Source organism: Anabrus simplex, chromosome 5 (genome assembly GCF_040414725.1).
Source record: "Anabrus simplex isolate iqAnaSimp1 chromosome 5, ASM4041472v1, whole genome shotgun sequence".
Classification (NCBI taxonomy): domain Eukaryota; kingdom Metazoa; phylum Arthropoda; class Insecta; order Orthoptera; family Tettigoniidae; genus Anabrus; species Anabrus simplex.
In genome coordinates, this window is record NC_090269.1 from 333,371,233 (window position 1) to 333,391,409 (window position 20,177).

Consider the following 20,177-nt stretch of genomic DNA (forward strand, 5'->3'; position numbering starts at 1 on the left):
TAATAAAAGAACATCTCTGTGTAGAAATTTTAGTTTTAAGGACCCTAATAACAATATTTGAAAATAGCCCCCACCATATTCAGTGAAACTTATCACAATTTCATTAGGTCTTGAAGTTCTCAAGAATGGAGATCTGCTGAACTGTGTAATTAGGTACTTTCGTGAATTAATTTATTTCGAAGGAATTTTTGAATTTTTGCAAACAGACCATCATATATGTTGGTTAGGTGATTAGCACTTCACCTCACCACTTCAGCTAACATTTTCATGGGCAGAGATGGAGGCCTGTATAAAATTTCAGATTTTTAAATTCAGTACGGTACCTCAGGGGCAATGATCAAGAATATCCAATGATTTTTAAAACAGCATGATACTTTAAATGACTGGGCTGGTCATTTAAATCATCCATACAGTAGCTGATAGTGAACATGTTAACACTTTGAAGATGAGTGACGTAGACTGTATGTCATTTGTAATGTTCCATGGAGGACGTACATCGTACAGTGCTAAATTCTAGTATTTCGTCGCTGATGGGACAAAACCTCCTATGTGAAATATTTTAGCTTAGAACTTTGGCTGGTAAGGTTCTGTCATCTAAGGTGCAATATTGTGTGAATGTTGTCAAGGCATTCTCGCTCTTCATAATGTATGTGCTGCGGGTCAGTAAATCTCCAAAAATATTATCACATAGGAGGTTTTGTCCCGGCAACGACGATTTATATATCCACCTCAGCGTGCTACAAATGTTGCCAGAGTGCTGCAACACATTCCGCAGTGCTTGTAGCTCATTAACAATACCAGGTAATAGCACATCATTGGAACTTAATTCTATTATGATACTCAGTTGGTACTACCGAGGCAGCTTATAGCCGCATGGTCTCGCACGGCTGACGACTAGAGCCAGTTTCCAGAAATAATGTATTTTTTCATTTCTCAATGATTAGTATGTATGCTGTGTTTCATAAATATATAATGGTGTGTGACTAAGTAACTTCTCATGTTTTTAATATGCATTGTGAAAACTTTTAACTCTCCGTTAAACGCGCGCTCTGTTGTAACACCACTACACGCGCGCAGACTGACAGTCCGCAATTGTTTGTAAGCTTCCATTCCTTTCATTTCAATTCTTTTTCCAAGAATTCCTTATTTCTCCCTTTTGTCAATCTGTCTTACACCATACTTACTTTATTTTGATTTTATTTATATTGATAAATTTATATATAATCTACATTTACAAGAACATGTCAGTCTTTTAGGATAAATTAGAAGTTATCACCTGAAAATCACAGGACTTAGCGAAACTAATTGTAAATTAACAATAATTGGTTATTAATTTACTTCTTGGAATAAAATTGTGATTGTTACATTCTATTAATTGATGTATATCGCACAGAGGAAGTCACGACGTCGTGATGTTCTTGCCATGGAATAACTGCATTTCATTTCATCCACCTTATCAATGCCCGACTTCGTGGCGTTATAGAAGGTAATCATTGAGGGTTTTGATCCATCTGAATCGTCATCAATAGACAGAGACAGTCTAGTAATTCAACACAATCACATGCAGCGAACAACCAAACAGCAACAGTTCAACTGTATTCAACAAGAGGATGATACTACGGCAAATATTAACACAGGTCCAGTTGCCCTCACACTCATGATAGCAGCTTCCTCACTGACTCACAGCGATCCTCAGTTCACAGAAATATACAAACACACAGTACTCTCAGGTAGTACAGCCTTCTGTTCCATATGTTGTCTCCAGCCCACCTACTCACTGGACTCTCCGACACCACAACAACAGCTTCTGGTTCAAACCTTGGTGGGGCACTAGCGACAGCTAACACCTCTGTCGCCCTCAGCCCAGCCACCAAACCCCAACACACCGAGTCTCCCACTGACTCCACCATGGAGTTCAACACTGACTCCAAGCAAGGTCAACTAGATAGGCAGGCCATAAGGCTCCCCCTCCACTTTGGGCGCTACGTCACACAAGTGGCTGGCCACTTCTCTTCTCGCCTGTGACTTGTAGGCTGATCTGTACCTCACAGCAGTGAGGCTATCAATGGTGTTGAATGATTATTAAACGTGTGTGAACATTGTGAATTGCCAGGCTGAGTGGCTCAGACGGTTGAGGCACTGGCCTTCTGACCCCAACGTGGCAGGTTCGATCCTGGCTCAGTCCGGTGGTAATTGAAGGTGCTCAAATACGTCAGCCTTGTGTCGGTAGATTTACTGGCATGTAAAAAGAACTCCCGCAGGACTAAATTCTGGCACCTCGGCGTCTCCAAAGACTGAAAAAGTAGTTAGTGGGACGTAAAGCAAATAACATTATTATTATTATTAACATTGTGAATTATGGCCACGTCATATTTTGAACCTGGTTGTAGAAGCAACTATAGTTCAAAACAGCCTAATATTTCAGTGTTTAAATTTCCTACTGACTTGGTTCGGAAACAAAAGTGTATCTTAGCCATAAATGGAACTGAATTTGTCCCCTCAACAAGCTCAGTTGTGTGTATAAAACACTTCGATGAATGTTTTGTAATTAGGGAGGATTCTGTTAAAAGACTTGAGGGGTCTATTTTAACTGTAAAACGTAACCATTTAAAACTCTCAAATGATCTTATTCCTACTAAGTTTGAAAATGTGCCTGCCTATCTGTCTAAAATTCTTCCAACTCAAGAAAAGCTCCTATTCAATGACAAGAAGAAATTTAAAAATGGGAAGAAGAAAAAAGAAAGAATCAATCAATCAATCAATCAATACTGATCTGCATTTAGGGCAGTCGCCCAGGTGGCAGATTCCCTATCTGTTGTTTTCCTAGCCTTTTCCTAAATGATTTCAAAGAAATTGGAAATTTATTGAACGTCTCCCTTGGTAAGTTATTCCAATCCCTAACTCCCCTTCCTATAAATGAATATTTGCCCCAGTTTGTCCTCTTGAATTCCAACTTTATCTTCATATTGTGATCTTTCCTACTTTTATAAATGCCACTCAAACTTATTCGTCTACTAATGTCATTCTACGCCACCTCTCCGCTGACAGCTCGGAATATACCACCAAAGCTGAGGAAGAAGATGACAGGATCAAGGACTTCCACGACGTTAAGGGTAATTTCAGTATTGAATGCAATTTAGATTTTGACAAAGTTTTTGTCACTTTTGGCAACCAAAGTCTTTGTATTTTCAAAATTTATATGACCGAGGAAAATATTCCAAAAATGGGTACTTCTTTAACATTAAACGAGGGTCTTTATTTTAAAGCCATAAAACATATTTTCATGAATGATAAGCCTGATATACGTGCATTAGTGTTGTTAGGAAAACAACAGATAGGGAATCTGCCACCTGGGCAACTGCCCTAAATGCAGATCAGTATTGATTAAAATGGTCAAATTTGAAACATATCTGTAACTTCTTCTTTAGTCTTGTTTGTGTCTCAAAAGTGATTGTCCATGACAAAATAGAAATTGTGAACAAAATAATCAATGAAATTGAAAGTGAAGTTGATGACTGTATCATTACTGATAAATTAGAATTTTGCAAGGAACAGTTTAATTTAGCCTTTGCAAAGAAAGTGTCCTACTCCTGTTTACTAATAACATGGTTCGCTTCAATATTTTTCTCATTTCCTGAGGTGCATAAGAAGATAAGACAGTCAACGTTCCTTACAATGCCTCACCCTATGTATTTACAGTCTTTTACTGCAAAACTAGGCATGGGAAATTCAGGTATAGATGATTTACATTGAAATCACTTGAAAAAGAATCTAAACTAGTTAAATGAACATGAAAGATTTTGTAACTTCCTGTTGGATGAAGTCTATGTAAAACCTGAGCTTAACTGTAAAGGAGTAAAGGTAGAGGCAGCTGCTTTTAGTAGTAAAAGTGGAGAAAATAACACTAAAATACCTACAACTGTACAAATTTTTATGTTGTTATCCACTCTTTAAAAAAATTTAAGATGTTGCTGGTTTGTTTCCATGTAAGAACCTAACATCACATTTCTTAGAAGAACTAACTTTGCAAGTCCTTAAAGTAGTAACAGATATAGGTTATAAGGTAGTATGCAAAATTTCTGATAATAAGTGTTAATAGGAAATTGTTTGAAAAGCTATGCAAAAGCAATTTACAAACCACTTTTCAAAATCCATTTGACGCGAAAAAAGATTTTTTGTTATGTTTGATACTGTTCATTTATTTAAAAGCTTTAGAAATAACAGGCTCAATCAAGCTGATAACTTACAAACTTTTGTGTTACCTGACTTCGACAACCCTGAGTAAGACAAAAAAATATTTTGCTAGTGTTGGTCACCTTAAACAGTTGTACAGAGGAGAAGAGAATAATGTAGTTAAGCTTACTTCTGCCCTGAACCAAAAAGTGTTATATCTAACTTCTTTAGAGCAACAAAATGTAAACCTTTGATGTACAAGTTACAAAAATTTGATAGTGAAAATAGCCTTAATGAGCACATGGTAGAGGACGATCAGTTCTTTAAATTGGTGACCCAATGTTCTAGAAAGAGGGCAAAAGAGAATGAGGAAAAGATATCCATCCACCACGCCTCCCACTGCAACTCCACAATCAGTCATCAAAGAACTTCAGTTGCTTTTATATCTCCTTGACCAGTAGCGGCGCTTGGGAATTAGAAGTGGGGGGGGGGGGGGGGGCAAAAAAATATACGGACAACAGAAAGTAGCCGGGTTGAGGGATGTTGGGACTGTGGGGGGGGAGAGGGTATACACATCAAAAATGAACAACAAAGCTGCAAAATGGTAAGTTTTTGATGCTCTTTGAGGGAATGTCGACTGAGATGTAAAGGTTGATTGTTTACTAACTTAAGTGCGGCAATAATAGCTTTTTGAGATTTTGATTCAATACTATACAATAAAACTTTTACCAAAGACACAATATTACAATATTATACACGTATTACAATTATATAGAAGTACGGCATGATTATACAATTAAAAATTCATTTAGTATTTGACTACACACTAAGAAACTAATAGATAATATTAAAGAGAATCCCAGACTGACGAATGCACGTGGCAAGTGGGTGAATCATACCTCAGTGTCCACGACCTTGGCAAAAAATATACGCTTGTTACCCTTCCTCATAGTATTTGCGAAGTCTCCACTACTTGCTGTGGCTCTATACAAATCAGTTAGCCGCAACAAACGACAATTTGCACGTATTTGTCGACAATAATTTTGTTAATAATTAAACATTTGCACAAATTGCTTTTTTAATAATTCCTGTAATTCCTAATTTCAGCCGGCTAAAATGGAATAAAAATGTAATGTTTTCTCTACAAAGTGTGGGGGTGGGAGGGAGCAACTGCCCCCCCTCGCCCCCTTCATCGCCGCTATTGTCCTTGACAGTTTCATGACTGCCTTATGCACTACTTATATTATAACATCGGTAAGTTTTAATATTTTTACGAGTTGTATTCTCATTTTGTTTATGTTACAGTCTTCCAGTTACAGTTTCTATTTTACTTTTCCTTCTTACAGACCATATTAAGTTCATATCAATCTGGCTGCACAACACACCTTTTAACAGAGGGTATTGGCTTGACAACAAGTTTTTATATCGTTTTGTATTATTCTTAATACCACCCCACCTAATTTTACAAAAAAGTATTGGAACACCAAGGACACAGTGACCCCCCATCACAACAGGATTCAGTGCTCAACACTTTAATTCATACAGACATCATCCTACTGTATTTTATTGTATATGACAGGATGGAATTTAATTCCATGCCCCCATCCTTCAATTTTCAACATGTTACATTGTACTGGCCATAGTTTTAGATTTCTTAATGGGGGCCCCCATTTTCACTAGGTTATTTCAGATGTGTTAAAGCCAGAAGACAATTATTATTTCAATATAATCAACAGGGGAGCTTTGAAATATCTATCAGATTTTATTGTTAACATTATGATCACACAATTTAAATTATTTAGTGTACTTTTAAGTGATAAATTTGAATTGATGTTTTTACATGGGGATTCTCACAAAAACATTCTGATTTTGCTTGTCAACAATGTTATGGAAAATGACAAAGTAGTGTTTGAAACATGCAGTGATTTTAGAAGTAGTTTTAAAGATTTCGTTGACAAATGTATACACATCTTTTGTAATATATTATTGAATAACTATAGAAAAGTTATTGCAGACAAACTCATGTCTAAGAAGAAGAAATCCTAGTAAAGATACCCATAAATCAGCAAAGAAAAGAAAAATTGATAAACTGAAGCTTACGAATTGTTAGATAAGTTTTGAGCTGAAGCTTAATTTCTAAGATAGGTTCCAGACTACTGTTGTGAATTGCTATCATGTAATTGCCTAGTAACATTAAAACTATTTTTATACGTATTATGGGTTTTAATCTTTTACATGAAACCATGTTCCACTACAAATGACAGATGTCAGCTTAATTATATGTAAAGACATGTACGTAAACTGTCCCCCCAGTTCTCCCCCACATAAAACTGATGTACTATACAAGCCTAAATAAAAGCACAATTGAAGGCCTGTTCAATTATATCGTTAAAGTTCAATAAATGAACAATGTCATGGTGACAGCGAGAGCGGGCCGTAGACTGCCATGCTGAACGCGGGCCACTTTTGTGACAGTCACCGTCCGAGCCTTGTGGCCTGTCTATCTTGTGCGACCTTGCTCCAAGTCCAGCACCAACACTGACTATAGCTCCACCATGGAGCCCAACTCTGACAATAGCTCCACCATGGAGACTAAATCTGACTGAGTTTCCGTGGCTAGCCTTCCTTTTTATAGCTCATGTGATGTGAGCCACAAGATTCGTAAGGTGGCTAGAGGCAGAACATTCCCGCTGAATCTCCAAAAAACACACAGGAAAGCCAGCCAACAAGAACAATACACGGAAAGGCCAGCCCCACCCCACAAGCTGGCTGGAAGATCCTCGGTCGTCTGAGTGACTAACCCCTTCCTGGAAGTACTGAAAGGTGCTAGCACGGGGCTGGCACTTAACATTATTTTTTGTGTCATCATTTATATACATAACTGGAAGTTGGTTTGGTGAGATCTATGAAGATATAAAAATGAAAATAGACATGAATTAATGAGGCACTTGAAGGCATCTTACAAAATTAAAACTTGCTACCAGAGTAGCTAATGGCCTCAGGAACCCTAGAAAAGTTGAAAATTCCCCAAAATCACCAAGGGGAAAAGGTAGAGGGGTATAAAATTTGGGGCTGAGCATAACAACACAAGTGTGAGCACTTCTTTCACCCAGTGGGTCATATATTTCCAAAGCAATGATCTATAGATTTTATGGGCTTGAATGTTTCCTGAAAGTCCTAATTTCCACCCCTCCCAAGCCAAGATGGTGGAAACCATCTATCAAATAAGCTAGAAAATTTTCAATTTGACAAAATTATAGTTTTTAGTTTGCAACCAATGGAAACAATCCAAGATATTCAAATGTTTAAGGTTTACCCCTGAAAAAAATATTGAAATATGGAGGCAATTTTAATGATGATGCCAAACTTAGTTTTGAGGTATTTGGTGGCTAAATGGTAAGTCATATCACAAAACAGATAGCGCATATTTTGTACCCAGCATGAAGAGATCTGCAACTTTGGTCCTATGACTTTTAGTCGTATCCTGATCCTTTATATGTTAGATAGAACTGCATTTCTTGATTTTAGGTCAATTTTTCATATTTTACATGTATATTTTATAGTTTCATCAAATTCAGCAAACACATTGGCATGACTAGTGTTCATGTGCGAACCAAATTTTATGATTCCAGCTGCCACATAAGTATGCAAAAAGTAAAGCAATGTGTGAAAACTGAACATAAATTTTACCCTAGTCAAAGTTTTGAACTCAATTTAATGCATAAATAGAAGAGATTGTCATAGGACCTACCATGTAGACCACTAAAAAAGGCTTCTGATGAAGTAGTCCATTTGTTGATATGACATACCGGTACCACTTAGCAGTAGTTAATCTTGAAATGAAAGTCTGCAATTATAAACTCGCATATATAATCAAAACTGTTACTGCGACATCACTTATAATGACGTATTGGATATAAAGGCAAAATCTAACGGTCCCATCTAAATCCTATATGAATAATCTATTTAAAAAATTACTTAATATGAATTGCTTATTATGACTTACTGTACAAAATGGCATATTTTTATCACATTTTCGGATAAACATACTGGTATTGACTATAATGTCCTATACTGTACCATATTGATTATTGTTTGTTGCACTTTTGGGGATTGTTGACAACAATATAAAGCTTATTTCCTAACTCTTCAGTAGATTGTAGATTTCAAATCAGTCTGTCTGTTAAATAGTCAAGGCAAGCATTGCTGTGAAGATGTTGCAGAAGAAAGATAAAGTGTCTAATGCTTATGAAAAGTCACAAATAATATGGCAATTACAAAATGGGGAAACAAATGTCAGCATCATGAAGGAATTGTGTAAATTGCACTCAAGAATTATTACAATTTGTAAGACAGAGAGAACACCTCATTTATTAGCCAAGACATTTGCGACATTATTGATCAATTTATATTGTTGCTACTTCTTTCCTCACTTATTATTTTATATTTTACTGACATAATTTTGCTGTACATACTGTGTGAGCATTAGAAGAAAAGTTCCCCACAGACCCACTCCACAAATACTGTATTGCAAATATAGTGCTGCTTTCATTTATGTTTTGTGAAGTTTTAAATTTATTCTGTTACCGGTAATTAACCATGTAAGTGCACAGCCTAAAACCTACAGACAAACAGTTTGTGCCACTATCGACCATTAATAGTGGTCCCTTCAGATTAATTATAACCGGTTTTGACTGTACTTTCATATGTAACCATATGCGAAAATGGGACTTGAATTTTAGAGACCTATTAAGGGTGACCTGCCATTATACAGTACCAAAACTCTCCAAATCAATATGACTGTCAGTAGGAGAGGTGTCTGCAACTATAATCAAAACTACCCACATCGACTGTGACTGGCAATAGGAAATGGGGCCTGCCATTGTAATAAAAAATCCCCAACTCAACTTGACTCACAGTAGGCAATGGAGCCTGCAATTTTGATCAAAACTCCCCTGCCTGATTATCATTAGCAGTAGGCAAGGGTGCCCGACATGATAAACCAAATTCCCAAACCAGATTGTTACTGGTAGTCGGAAAAGTGGCCTACTATCATAAACAAAACTCTCCAACTCGACTGTGACTGGCAGTAGAAAAGTGTGCCTCTCATTATAATGAAGACAACCCAATTTGATTTAAACTGGTAGTACACAAGGAGTCCTGCCATTATAATCAAAACTCTGCTTCTCAATTGTGACTGGCTGTAGGCAAGTGTGCCTGCCATTATAATCAAAACTCCCCAACTCAATTGTGACTGGCAGCAGGGAAGGGACCTGCCATTATAATGAAAACTCCTTGACTGGAATGTGTCTAGAAGTAGGACAAGAGGCCTGTCATAGTATGGTAATGAAAACTCCCCAAATTGATTGTGACTGGCCTGCCATTAGAATGAAAACTTCCAACTTGATTGTGAATGGCAGTAAGCAAATGAGCCTGCCATGATCATAAAAACTCCCCAACTTTCACTTTACGTGGGAAACAACGTATGGGGACCTCCCCGTGGTGTTTCTCAGATAACAGTAAGAGACATGGAACTTACAGTAAAACACTGAGCAAGTGGCTGCGTGCATGGTTTGGATCACGTAGCTGTCAGCTTGCATTTGGGTGCTAGTGGGTTCGAACCCCACAGTCGGTAGCCCTGAAGATGGTTTTCCATGGTTTCTCCATTTCACACCAGATAGATGCTGGGGCATAGCTTAATTAAGGCCACGGCTGCTTCCTTCCTACTTCTAGCCCTTCACCATCCCATTGTCGCTATATGACCTATCTGTGTTGGTGCGACAGGAAACAAATTGTAAAAATTTAATAAAATCTTACTCACTGCACGTACAGTAATTTACATAGAAATCCATTTACAATGTAGAATACCATAGAGGGTACATTTGCTAGTGTGTTATAAAAGAGTACCAAACAAAATAAATTAAACTCAGTTATTCAAATCAATATCTAATATTTAATTAATAAAAATTATATTTTGTAATGTTGAACAATTGAAGAATTGTATTTACTTTTGTTGTTTTAGACATCAGTCCATAGAATGGTTTAGTGCAGCGCTCCATGCCACCCTATCCTGTGCTAATCATCCATGTTTCACTTCCGTACAATGCCACGCTCCATATAGAAGACTTCAAAGAGATCTTTCTACTTCCTGTATCAGTGTTCGAATTGAGTAAATTTCTCTTCTTAAGAAAGGCCTTCTTTGCATGTGCTACTCTGAATTTTATGTCCTTATTTTTGCCATTGTAAGTTATTTTACTACCCAGGTAAAAATATTCATCTCCTTCCATTAAGACTTAATTTCCTAATCTAATATTGTCTGCATCACCTGACTTCATTTAACTGCACTCCATTACTTTTGTTTTAGACTTATTTTCATCTTGTACTCCTGCCTGAAGATCGTGATACAACTGTTGATATGTTCCTGCCATCTTTCTGCTTTGTCTTTTTTCCCTAGAAGTGGTTTTCCACATGAGCTCTTAATATTCATGCACCTAGTTTTCCTTTCTCCAAAGGTTTCCTTGTTATTCCTGTATGCAGCATATATTTTTCCTAGGATCATACAACCTTCAACTGCACTTCTCTTTCAACCATTCTTTCTTAGCTTACCTGCACTTTCTATCCAGTTCATTGTTTGATTGCCTGTATTCCCCCCCCCCCCCCCCCTCCTCTCCTACTTTTTGGCATTTGCATTCTAGTACTTTCATAAATCATGTCCATGATCTCTTAAATTATTGACTCCTAGTTGATCTTACCTTTCTTCCTAACCTTTCGTTAGCAGTCCTGCTGACCTCTTTCTTCACACGATTGTCCATTCTTCTTCTACTGTGTTTCCTTCAGCCTTTACATTTAGTCCTTGTGCAACATCTTACTTGAAACAATCCCTCACGCTCTTTCCTTGCAACTTATATAGATCTCATCTCCTTACATTCCTTTCTTTCTTCAATATCTTCAACTTCAGATGGCATTCATGACCAATAAGTTGCGGTCAGAGTCCACTTCTGCTCCTGGGAAAGTCTTGTAATGCAACATATGGTTTCTGAATCTCTGCCAAATCATAATGAAGTCTATTTGATACCTTCTAGTGTCTCCAGGTCTCGTTGACGTATACAGCTGTCGTGTGTGGTGCTCATGGTGTTTGTGTGGTATTTTCATTATTTCATTAAAATAAACATGCTTTATGTTGAGGGTCTTACTATAACATATTTTGGCAAGAGAGAATGGGAATATTTGATCTCTATAGATATACCTTATAAGTGCCTGAACTGCTCAGCTATTGATTTTTCCTGCATGCCTGTCAACAATTTTTGTATTTGCACGCTTTTGCTATTTGTTTTGGGAAACTATATCGAGACCAAGATAGTACTTAAAGGCCAGTAGCGATGATTGGGGGGGGCTAGGGGAGCCAGTTTCCCCCACACTTTACGGAGAAAAAATTACATTTTTATTCCATTTTGGCCACCTAACATTAGGTATTATTTTTTAAAGCAATTTATAAAATCCTGTTGTCTATCACCTAATTCTTTCCTTCAATTTCTTGAAATATATATTAAAATTACTTAGTGGAAATACGCACAAAACGTCATCCAATCCAGCTAACCGATTTTTTAGCGCCACAGGAGATAGTGAGGACTAGCGCAGGAGAGTGCAGAAGCGCGATTAGTATTTAGTGGCAAAAAACCTTAATTGCTCACATGTGTAATTGTTCCTTTGGTGATATTGTTATTGTATAATGTTGAATCAAAATTCCCCCTCCCCCCACGAAAAACCCTGTTATTACCGCAGTTAAGTTGGTAAACTGTTAACCTTTACTTTTCTGTCAAAATTTGCTCAGGGAACATAAAAAACTTAACCATTTTTTATCTATTTTGTTTCAGTTTTGTTGTCTATGCCCCCATCCCCATCCCAATTTTAACTCCCAACTGCTTAAAGCCTCATAATGTAACTGCTCAGATAAAATGCAGATGTTAGTGTTATAGTGTGAAAATGCTTGTATTATTAACAAGAACAAAAGCTATGTTATTCACGTGAGAGCAGATAGTAGTGATGATTGATTAAAGTGCAGCTGTTAGACCTCGACTAAGCTGATTATGTGATCTCTTGCTCAATCCTGCGCCAAGTCTTTTCTTTCTTGTAGACCTCAATTTTAAACCTCTCCAAAACAAAGTTCTAAAATTGTGGCAGTATGGAGTAATGTACCTGAATAAAATACCATACTCACTGGATCCATCGTCAAATACCATCTTGACACAGCAGCCATTACATGTCATCAAAGGAGGGTGCATGTTATGAGGCAGCGAGTAGTTGAATGGGTCATCACAGTTGGCATGTTTAGTGGATTCACAGATGTAGCAATAGATACCTGTAGCTGTAAACATGCAAAAATGAGATCAGTTATTTAGAAATTAATTTGTTTAATATTTTGATAGATTAGTTGTTACCCAATCCAATAGCATGATTCACAAATTATAGTAACAAGACCTCTAAATAGACACACTTTGTACCAAGATCTATCTTGAAACTTCATTGACATAACCAATGTGCTGTGAGAAAACCACATGCCAGATCTGTTTCCAGATCAAGGTCCTGAAATTGAAGCTGGAATCCTACTCAACCATACAGTAATGTGGTGCACCTGGACATCTCGACTTCACTGGCGAACTGTGTGGACCTTGACTCATGGTTTTCTGCTCGCTGCTCCACTACTGGCTCACCCACAGTAAGAGCTGTACAATTAATTTTCCTAAGGCCTTGAAATGGAAACAGGCAGCTAATTTCTTGCATGTGCTTCTTCTTGTAGCACATCGGTTGTGTCATCAAACTTTCAAGGTAGGTTTTGGTATGAAGGGTGTAACACTTCCCTTGTGAGTAAATATATACAACTCCTTCATATTATGTATAATATGTAGTATGCATAGATCATGGAGCAAACATCAATATCTTGAAAGAGGCCAATACCACAAGCATTGAGGCAATGATTATTATGAATCATCAACTTTGATGGAACAGCAACATTGCCCCTTCACCTAACACATGCCCGCCACTAATGTAAAACAAGAATTAAAAGGTTTCCACCTATTCAGTACTTATTTATTGTAACCGAAAGAAAAGTTACATACATTTGAAGCGAGTTTCAGTATTTTTAGAGACCATCATCAGTTAAAATCATAAATTTAAAGCAAGAATGAATTATAATAGATACAATTTATGAAATAAGAGTGTGTTGTTGAGATTCAGTGCAAGGCAAGTGAAGATTGAATGATAAACATTCATCATGATCACGCTTGTTCTACTCTAAGTTCTCAATGTTTTCTTCCAATTTGAAGAATAAACCTCCCAAAAGACCAGGTCAAACACTTAGAATACTAGCACTTTTAACTCTTGGTTTACATTATATTGTTCTTCACTATGGAATAATATGAAATTTATTACCTACGACATGCCTTCCAAAGCAACAAATTTATTTTCATTTGAAGGTTGGGCAACATAGTCAGACAGGATTGGAAAAATTTCCACAAGGACATTCTAGAGTCTAATATGAAGCAACAAACCAACATCTGCAACTGAAAGAATGTGTAGCACCTGATCAGCTGATGTGGCGATGTATTGTCCATGAGGACTCACAACTTACTGAACAACACTAACAAGAGGTCGAATGATAAAAAAAGGGAAAATCGAAGACCAAAGTACCGCCAGGTTCTACTACAGTGTGAGTCTCAATCGAATTGCTGGTTATTCTTTGTGCTATGTCTGGGCGAGTGGATGATGAAGTAGCCACCTGACCCATATAGCTCACCCAGTGATGTCATGATCTCAGCTAGTCTGCAATAAGCTAGAGTATACCATGATTGTTTCTTATACAACAATAATTGAATGGTTTCCGAATTAAGTGTTGAACAGGATATTTTTATGTGATATAGATTTTAAGTGCAATTCTCACCAACATTCCAAAGATTCATGAAGCTGAATTGCAGAGAGTGAATTGGTATATCACATGCTATAATGCTTGTCTATAGGCTGAGGGAGATCATTTTATACACTTACAGTAATGAAGTAAGTTTTATTGTTTTTCAATCTGGTTATCCATTCATTGATGTTGAAGAGTTTTCTATGGGTGCAACCCTTGCAAGACCTGGCCTGCACAACACCAAGCAAGTTGGCTGTGCAGTTAGTGTCCCGTAGCTGTAAGCTTGCATTTGGGAGATGGTAGGTTCAAATTTTACCCTCAGCAGCCCTGAAGATGGTCTTCCGCAGTTTCCTACCTTCACACTAGACAAATACTGTGGGCTGTACCTTAATTAAGTCACGTATGATTCCTTCTCGTTCCTAGTTCTGTCCTACACCGAAGTCATCAAAAGGTCAATCTGAGTTGGTATGATGTAAAACCGATAGCAAGAAATTTTTTTTTAAAATTTTTATATTATTATTATTATTATTCTCTTCCCAAACTCTCTTCATCCTGTCACTGAAATTCTTTTTACGTTCTTCTGTCCAGGTTTTATTAATTTCTAGTTTGTGGCTCCATGAAACAATGGTTATTAATTGGTGTTCTGAAAGCAGATCGGTTCTTCACAGTTTCATGGTTGATGTTGATTTCCTGAAGATCTGATTCTATTTCATTTAGCCAGCTGTTCTTGACTTTCAGTGTTAGGGCAAGATTTAGAATTCTTTTGGTCAGTCTATCATTGTTCATTCTGAGAATTTGACCATAGAATTTCAACCTCCTTTTCCTGATAGTGTCTGAGATTTTTTCAGTATGGCAATACATTTCATGAGACTTCCTTTTCATCCATAATCCCTCTGTGCACATTGGGCCGAAAATTTTCCATAAACTTTTTCTTCCTTGCTTTTCTATATCTTTTATGAATGATCTACCACCAATGATTGAGGTTTCCGATGCATATAATGATTCAGGTTTTATAACTGTATTATAATGTCTTATTTTTGTTTTCCGAGATAGGGTTTTTTATTATATGTGTTCCAAGTGATTCGATATGCTTTCTGTAATTTAGTAATTCTCTCTTTATTTGCTTCACAATTTAATACAGAAGGTTGAATAATTTCTCCAAGGTACCGTACTTGAATTTATATACTTGGGAAATTTGTCCAAATTTAGTCATCATAGCTTGCTCATCTAGAAACCGAGAGGCTGCTTCCATGTACTGGGTGTTTTCATGTGATAGTTGAAGTCCTGTTTTGGCTGTGATTTAATGTAGGTTTTCGAGGGAGTGGACTGCTCCTTGCCTATTATTAGAAGGAATTGCCACGTCGCCTGCAAAAGCTAGACACTGCACGTGAATTCTGTTTTTCAGTTGTCTACCAAGAGTTATTCCTTTAACTTTTTTTCCAGGTTCTGACTACTTTTTCTAGAACAAGATTGAACAAGATAGGTGACAGTCCATCTCCTTGTTGAACCCCTGTGTTGACATCAAAAGGCTCAGGTGTTTCTCCTAAGAATTTAACTTTGGAAGTAGTGTCAGTTAATGTTTGTCTGATCAATTTTCTTGTTTTTCTGTCTACTTTAAATTCTTCGAATATTTTGAAAAGTGTCTGTCGGTCTATGGAGTTATGTGCTTCTCTAAAGTCTACAAAGGTGATCACTGTTTGTCTAGTTTTGCACATTTGTAAGATAGTTTTGAGATTGAGTATTGGTTCTGTGCATGATCTGCCCTTTCTGAAACCTGCCTGGTGTTCTTCAATGAGGTGATCTGTTTGTCTTTCAAGTCTTCTCAGTAGAACTTTGGAGGAAATTTTGTAGGTAACTGATACCAAGGAGATACCTCTATAGGCATCTCCGAAGACCGTAAAAGTAGTTAGTGGGACGTAAAGCAAATAATATTATTATTATTGATGCCTCTATAGTTGTTGATATCAATTTTATCACCTTCTTTGTGCAGTGGGTGAATTAGTGCACATTTCCAGTCCTCAGGAATCTTTTCCTTGATCCGAATCTCACTCAGAATATCATGAAGTTTCGAGGCAAGACTTTCGCCACCAATTTTCCACATTTCGCTAATTATACCATTCTCACCTGGAGCTTGGTTATTTTTCAGTTCACTGATAATTTGTTTGATTTCGTCCAATGGAGGTGGTTCTGAATATGGATTTGGTGTGGGGTTTTCAAAGGTGAGTTGTTCTCCAGGAGATTCAGAGTTTAAAAGTTTCTGAAAATGGTTTGCTAACAGTTTGCGATTTTCCTGGTTATTTGTTTCTAGAGTTCCATCCGGACGTTTGGAACAAAGGATAGGTGCCTGGTAATTTGATATTTTTTGTCTGAAAGTTCTGTAAAAGTTTTGTTTGCTATTTTTTGTGAATTCCAGTTCAATTTCTACCAACCTTCTGTGATTATATTTGTGTTTCTCACATCTGATGGGTTTTGAGGTTTGTGTCTGGATATTAATGAATTCCTGACAAGGTTTTCCAGTTTTGTGGAAATTCCAATCTCTCCAGGCTCTCGTTCTAAGTTCTATGGCCTTGTAGCAGGTTTCATTCCACCATCTGTGTTTGCATTTCCTGGGAGGGATGCCTATACTTTTGGAAGCTTCTACAAATGCTTCTTTGAGTTCTAACCAGTTGGATGGATTCTGGTTGGAGATATTTGCAATAAAGGAGCCCGAGTTTTCTTTAAGATCTTTAGGGTCGATTCGCAGTTTCCTGTTTGTTCTGATTTTGAGTCTGTTAGGTTGAAATTTCACTTTAACTAGAGATAAGTGGTGATCTTTCTTGACCTTAACATTCATAATTTCCCTCTGATTTTTCTGAGAAATCGCTACATGATCTAACTGGAATTCCTCTACATGAAATTTAGGGGATCTCCAAGTCGTTTTGTTTCGTGGTAGTGCCAGGAAATGAATTGATATTAATTTTAAATCAAAACTCTCGCAGAAGCCAATTAATTTTTTCTCCGTTTCTTTTGGTTCTCTGGTGAGTTGGATGGAGTCCCACGATGGTTCGGAAATTCTTTTCCTTGCTAATTTGGGCATTAAAATCTCCCAAAATGATTTTGACATGCTTCGGATTTTGGTTGTAGCTTCCTCTAGTTGTTCCCAGAAGTCGTCTACTTGCTGTGGATCTTTTTTACTGTAGTTGTTCGTAGGTGCATGTGCATTGATTTGTGTATAGGCTTTGTTTCCTGACTTAATCGAGAGTAATGAAATTCTTTCAGAAGGAGACGTGAAGTTCAGTACTGAGTTTGTAAGCTTTCTCCTCACTGCAAAAAGCAGTACCAAAGTGATCTGGCTTGTTAGGGAAAGAGATTGCTGGTTTACCTTTGTAAATTCTGTAACTGTCTGAATCGAAAAGATTTTCATCAGCATACCTGGTTTCTTGGAGTGCTAGAATTTGGACGTTGAATTTATCTATTATGTTTGTTAGTTGTTTAGTTTTCCAGTCTTAATAAGAGTATTGATGTTTAAGGTGCCAATGAAATGTTTGCACTTTGGACGAAGAGATTTGGGAAGCTCCGATCAATTCCCGCATAATGTTCTCGGTCCCCCAGAATCCGATGACCGGGAAAGACTAATATGAATAGGCCTACTAGGACCTGGGGTAGTAGTGTCCTGTACGGACGTTTCCATCATGCTAGTAAGTTGAAGAAAGTGGGGAGATCAACCTTCGTCAACCTCATTGGTACAACTAAGGTGTAGAGCCTTAGAGGTTGCCTCATGATGTTTCCTGGCTGTACATGTTTTGGGTCCGCGAGAGGTATTTTATTTCCCTCAGACCCTCCGGACAAGTCCGGCGAGACCCTCAATCCGCCACCTGGGACGCGCCCGTTAGAGGAGTACGAAAACCCCCACGGGTTTATTATTATTATTATTATTATTATTATTATTATTATTATTATTATTATTATTATTATTATTATTATTATTATTACTAAATTCATTACAATCTAAATGCAATATGTATTTGAACTACTCCACTATAATTGTGTGTGAGATACTTACATTGACAAGGCGCATCACCTCCAAGACAGGCAGCGATTATAACAGCGAACACTGAAAGCAAGGAAGCACGAAAACAAAGAGTTTTATCATTTGGATAAATGCCGCTTCTACAATCATAAATATCTGTTGTAGAAAAAGAGAAACTTTATAAGAATTGATTGCTTACATACCTAAAAAGTTCATCCTATGTGGAAATGCAAAATAGTCAACCTGTGTTTACCATTGACACTTGTAAGCATACTAAATATTGTCTCTGTGTTAAGTTTTCAATGATACTGATAGTTGAAGAGGGACTTCTGAATGTTATTTTGCAGTACAAACACTATAGTCCCATTTTTGCTACTTTTAAACCCTACCCAGGAATCAATCAATCACTACTGATTTGCATTTAGGGATGTCACTCTGGTGACAGATTCCCTATCAGCTGCTTACCTGCATGTTCATACATGATTTCAAAAACGTTCGAAATTTATCAAACATCTCCCTTGGTAAATTATTCCAATCCCTAACTCCCCTTCTTATAAGCGAATATTTGCCCCAATTTTTCCTCTTGAATTCCAACTTTTTCTTCAAATTATATTTCCTACTTTTAAAAACACTCAAGCTTATTCGTTTACTAATGTCATTCCACGCCCTCTCTCCGCTGAGAGCTTGGAAGACACTGCCTAGTAAAGCTGCTTGTCTCCTTACTCCCGAGTCTTTCCAGCTCAAAGTTTGCAACATTTTCGTAACACTAGTCTTTTGTTGGAAATCGCTTAGCTTACCCCTCCCCCTCCTTGACTTTCTTTTCTGCAAGCTCTACAGTGTGCCCCTTACTGGTAGAGAAAACAGAGGAAGTAGTCAACTTCTGAATTCAATTTTACTATTAAGGATATACAGGATGGCCCAGGATTTCTCCATCATAGAAAAACAACTATAATTGTTGTGTATAATAATTAATATTATTCAATCAATAATTAATAATTAATATTATTATTATAATTAATATTATTCAATCAATCAATACTGATCTGCATTTAGGGCAGTCGCCCAGGTGGCAGATTCCCTATCTGTTGTTTTCCTAGCCTTTTCTTAAATGATTGCAAAGAAATTGAAAATGTATTGAACATCTCTCTTGGTAAGATATTCCATTCTCTAACCCCCCTTCCTATAAACGAATATATGCCCCAGTTTGTCTTCTTGAATTCCAAATGTATCTTCATACTGTGATCTTTCCTACTTTTAAAGACGCCAGTCAAACTTATTCGTCTACTAATGTCATTCCACGCCATCTCTCCGCTGACAGCTCGGAACATACCACTTAGTCGAGCAGCTCGTTCTTTCTCCCAATTCTTCCCAACATTTTTGTAACGCAACACTTTTGTCAGAAGTCACCCAGAACAATCGAGCTGCTTTTCTTTGGATTTTTACCAGTTCTTGAATCAAGAAATCCTGGTTAGGGTCCCATACACTGGAATCATATTCTAGTTGGGGTCTCTCCTTTACATCCTTACTACAATCCCTAAACACCCTCATAACCATGTGCAGAGATCTGTACCCTTTATTTACAATTTGATTTATGTGATTACCCCAATGATGATCTTTTCTTATATTAACACCTAGATACTTACAATGATCCCCAAAAGGAACTTTCACCCCATCAACGCAGTAATTTGAGAGGACTTTTCCTATTTGTGAAACTCACAACCTGACTTTTAACCTCGTTTATCACCATACCATTGCCTGCTGTCCATCTTACAACATTATCGAGGTCATGCTGCAGTTTCTCACAATCTTGTAACTTATTTATTACTATTAATATATACAGAATAATATCAACCACAAAAAGCCTTACCTCTGATTCCACTTCTTTACTCATATCATTCATATAACTTACATAAGAAAACATAAAGGTCTAATAATACTGCCTTGAGGAATTCCCCTCTTAATTATTACAGGGTCAGATAAAGCTTCGCCTACTCTAATTCTCTGAGAACTATTTTCTAGAAATAGCAACCCATTTAGTTGCAGGCAAAGAATGGTGATTAGTGAATAGCGTATGGAGATTATTCTGCTCTG

General features: G+C 37.2%; 1 protein-coding gene across 1 annotated transcript in view; it reads right to left on the reverse strand.

Annotated features, from left to right (window-relative positions):
* The window catches only part of LOC136874883 (UPAR/Ly6 domain-containing protein qvr), a 41,710-nt gene that overhangs the window by 3,755 nt on the left and 17,778 nt on the right, over window positions 1-20,177 (reverse strand). The window contains exons 3-4 of the mRNA XM_068227923.1: window positions 18,120-18,170; window positions 12,392-12,538 (exon numbers count right to left, since the gene is read on the reverse strand). Of these exons, the coding sequence (XP_068084024.1) occupies window positions 12,392-12,538; window positions 18,120-18,170 (198 nt within the window). The remainder of the gene's footprint in view (window positions 1-12,391; window positions 12,539-18,119; window positions 18,171-20,177) is intronic.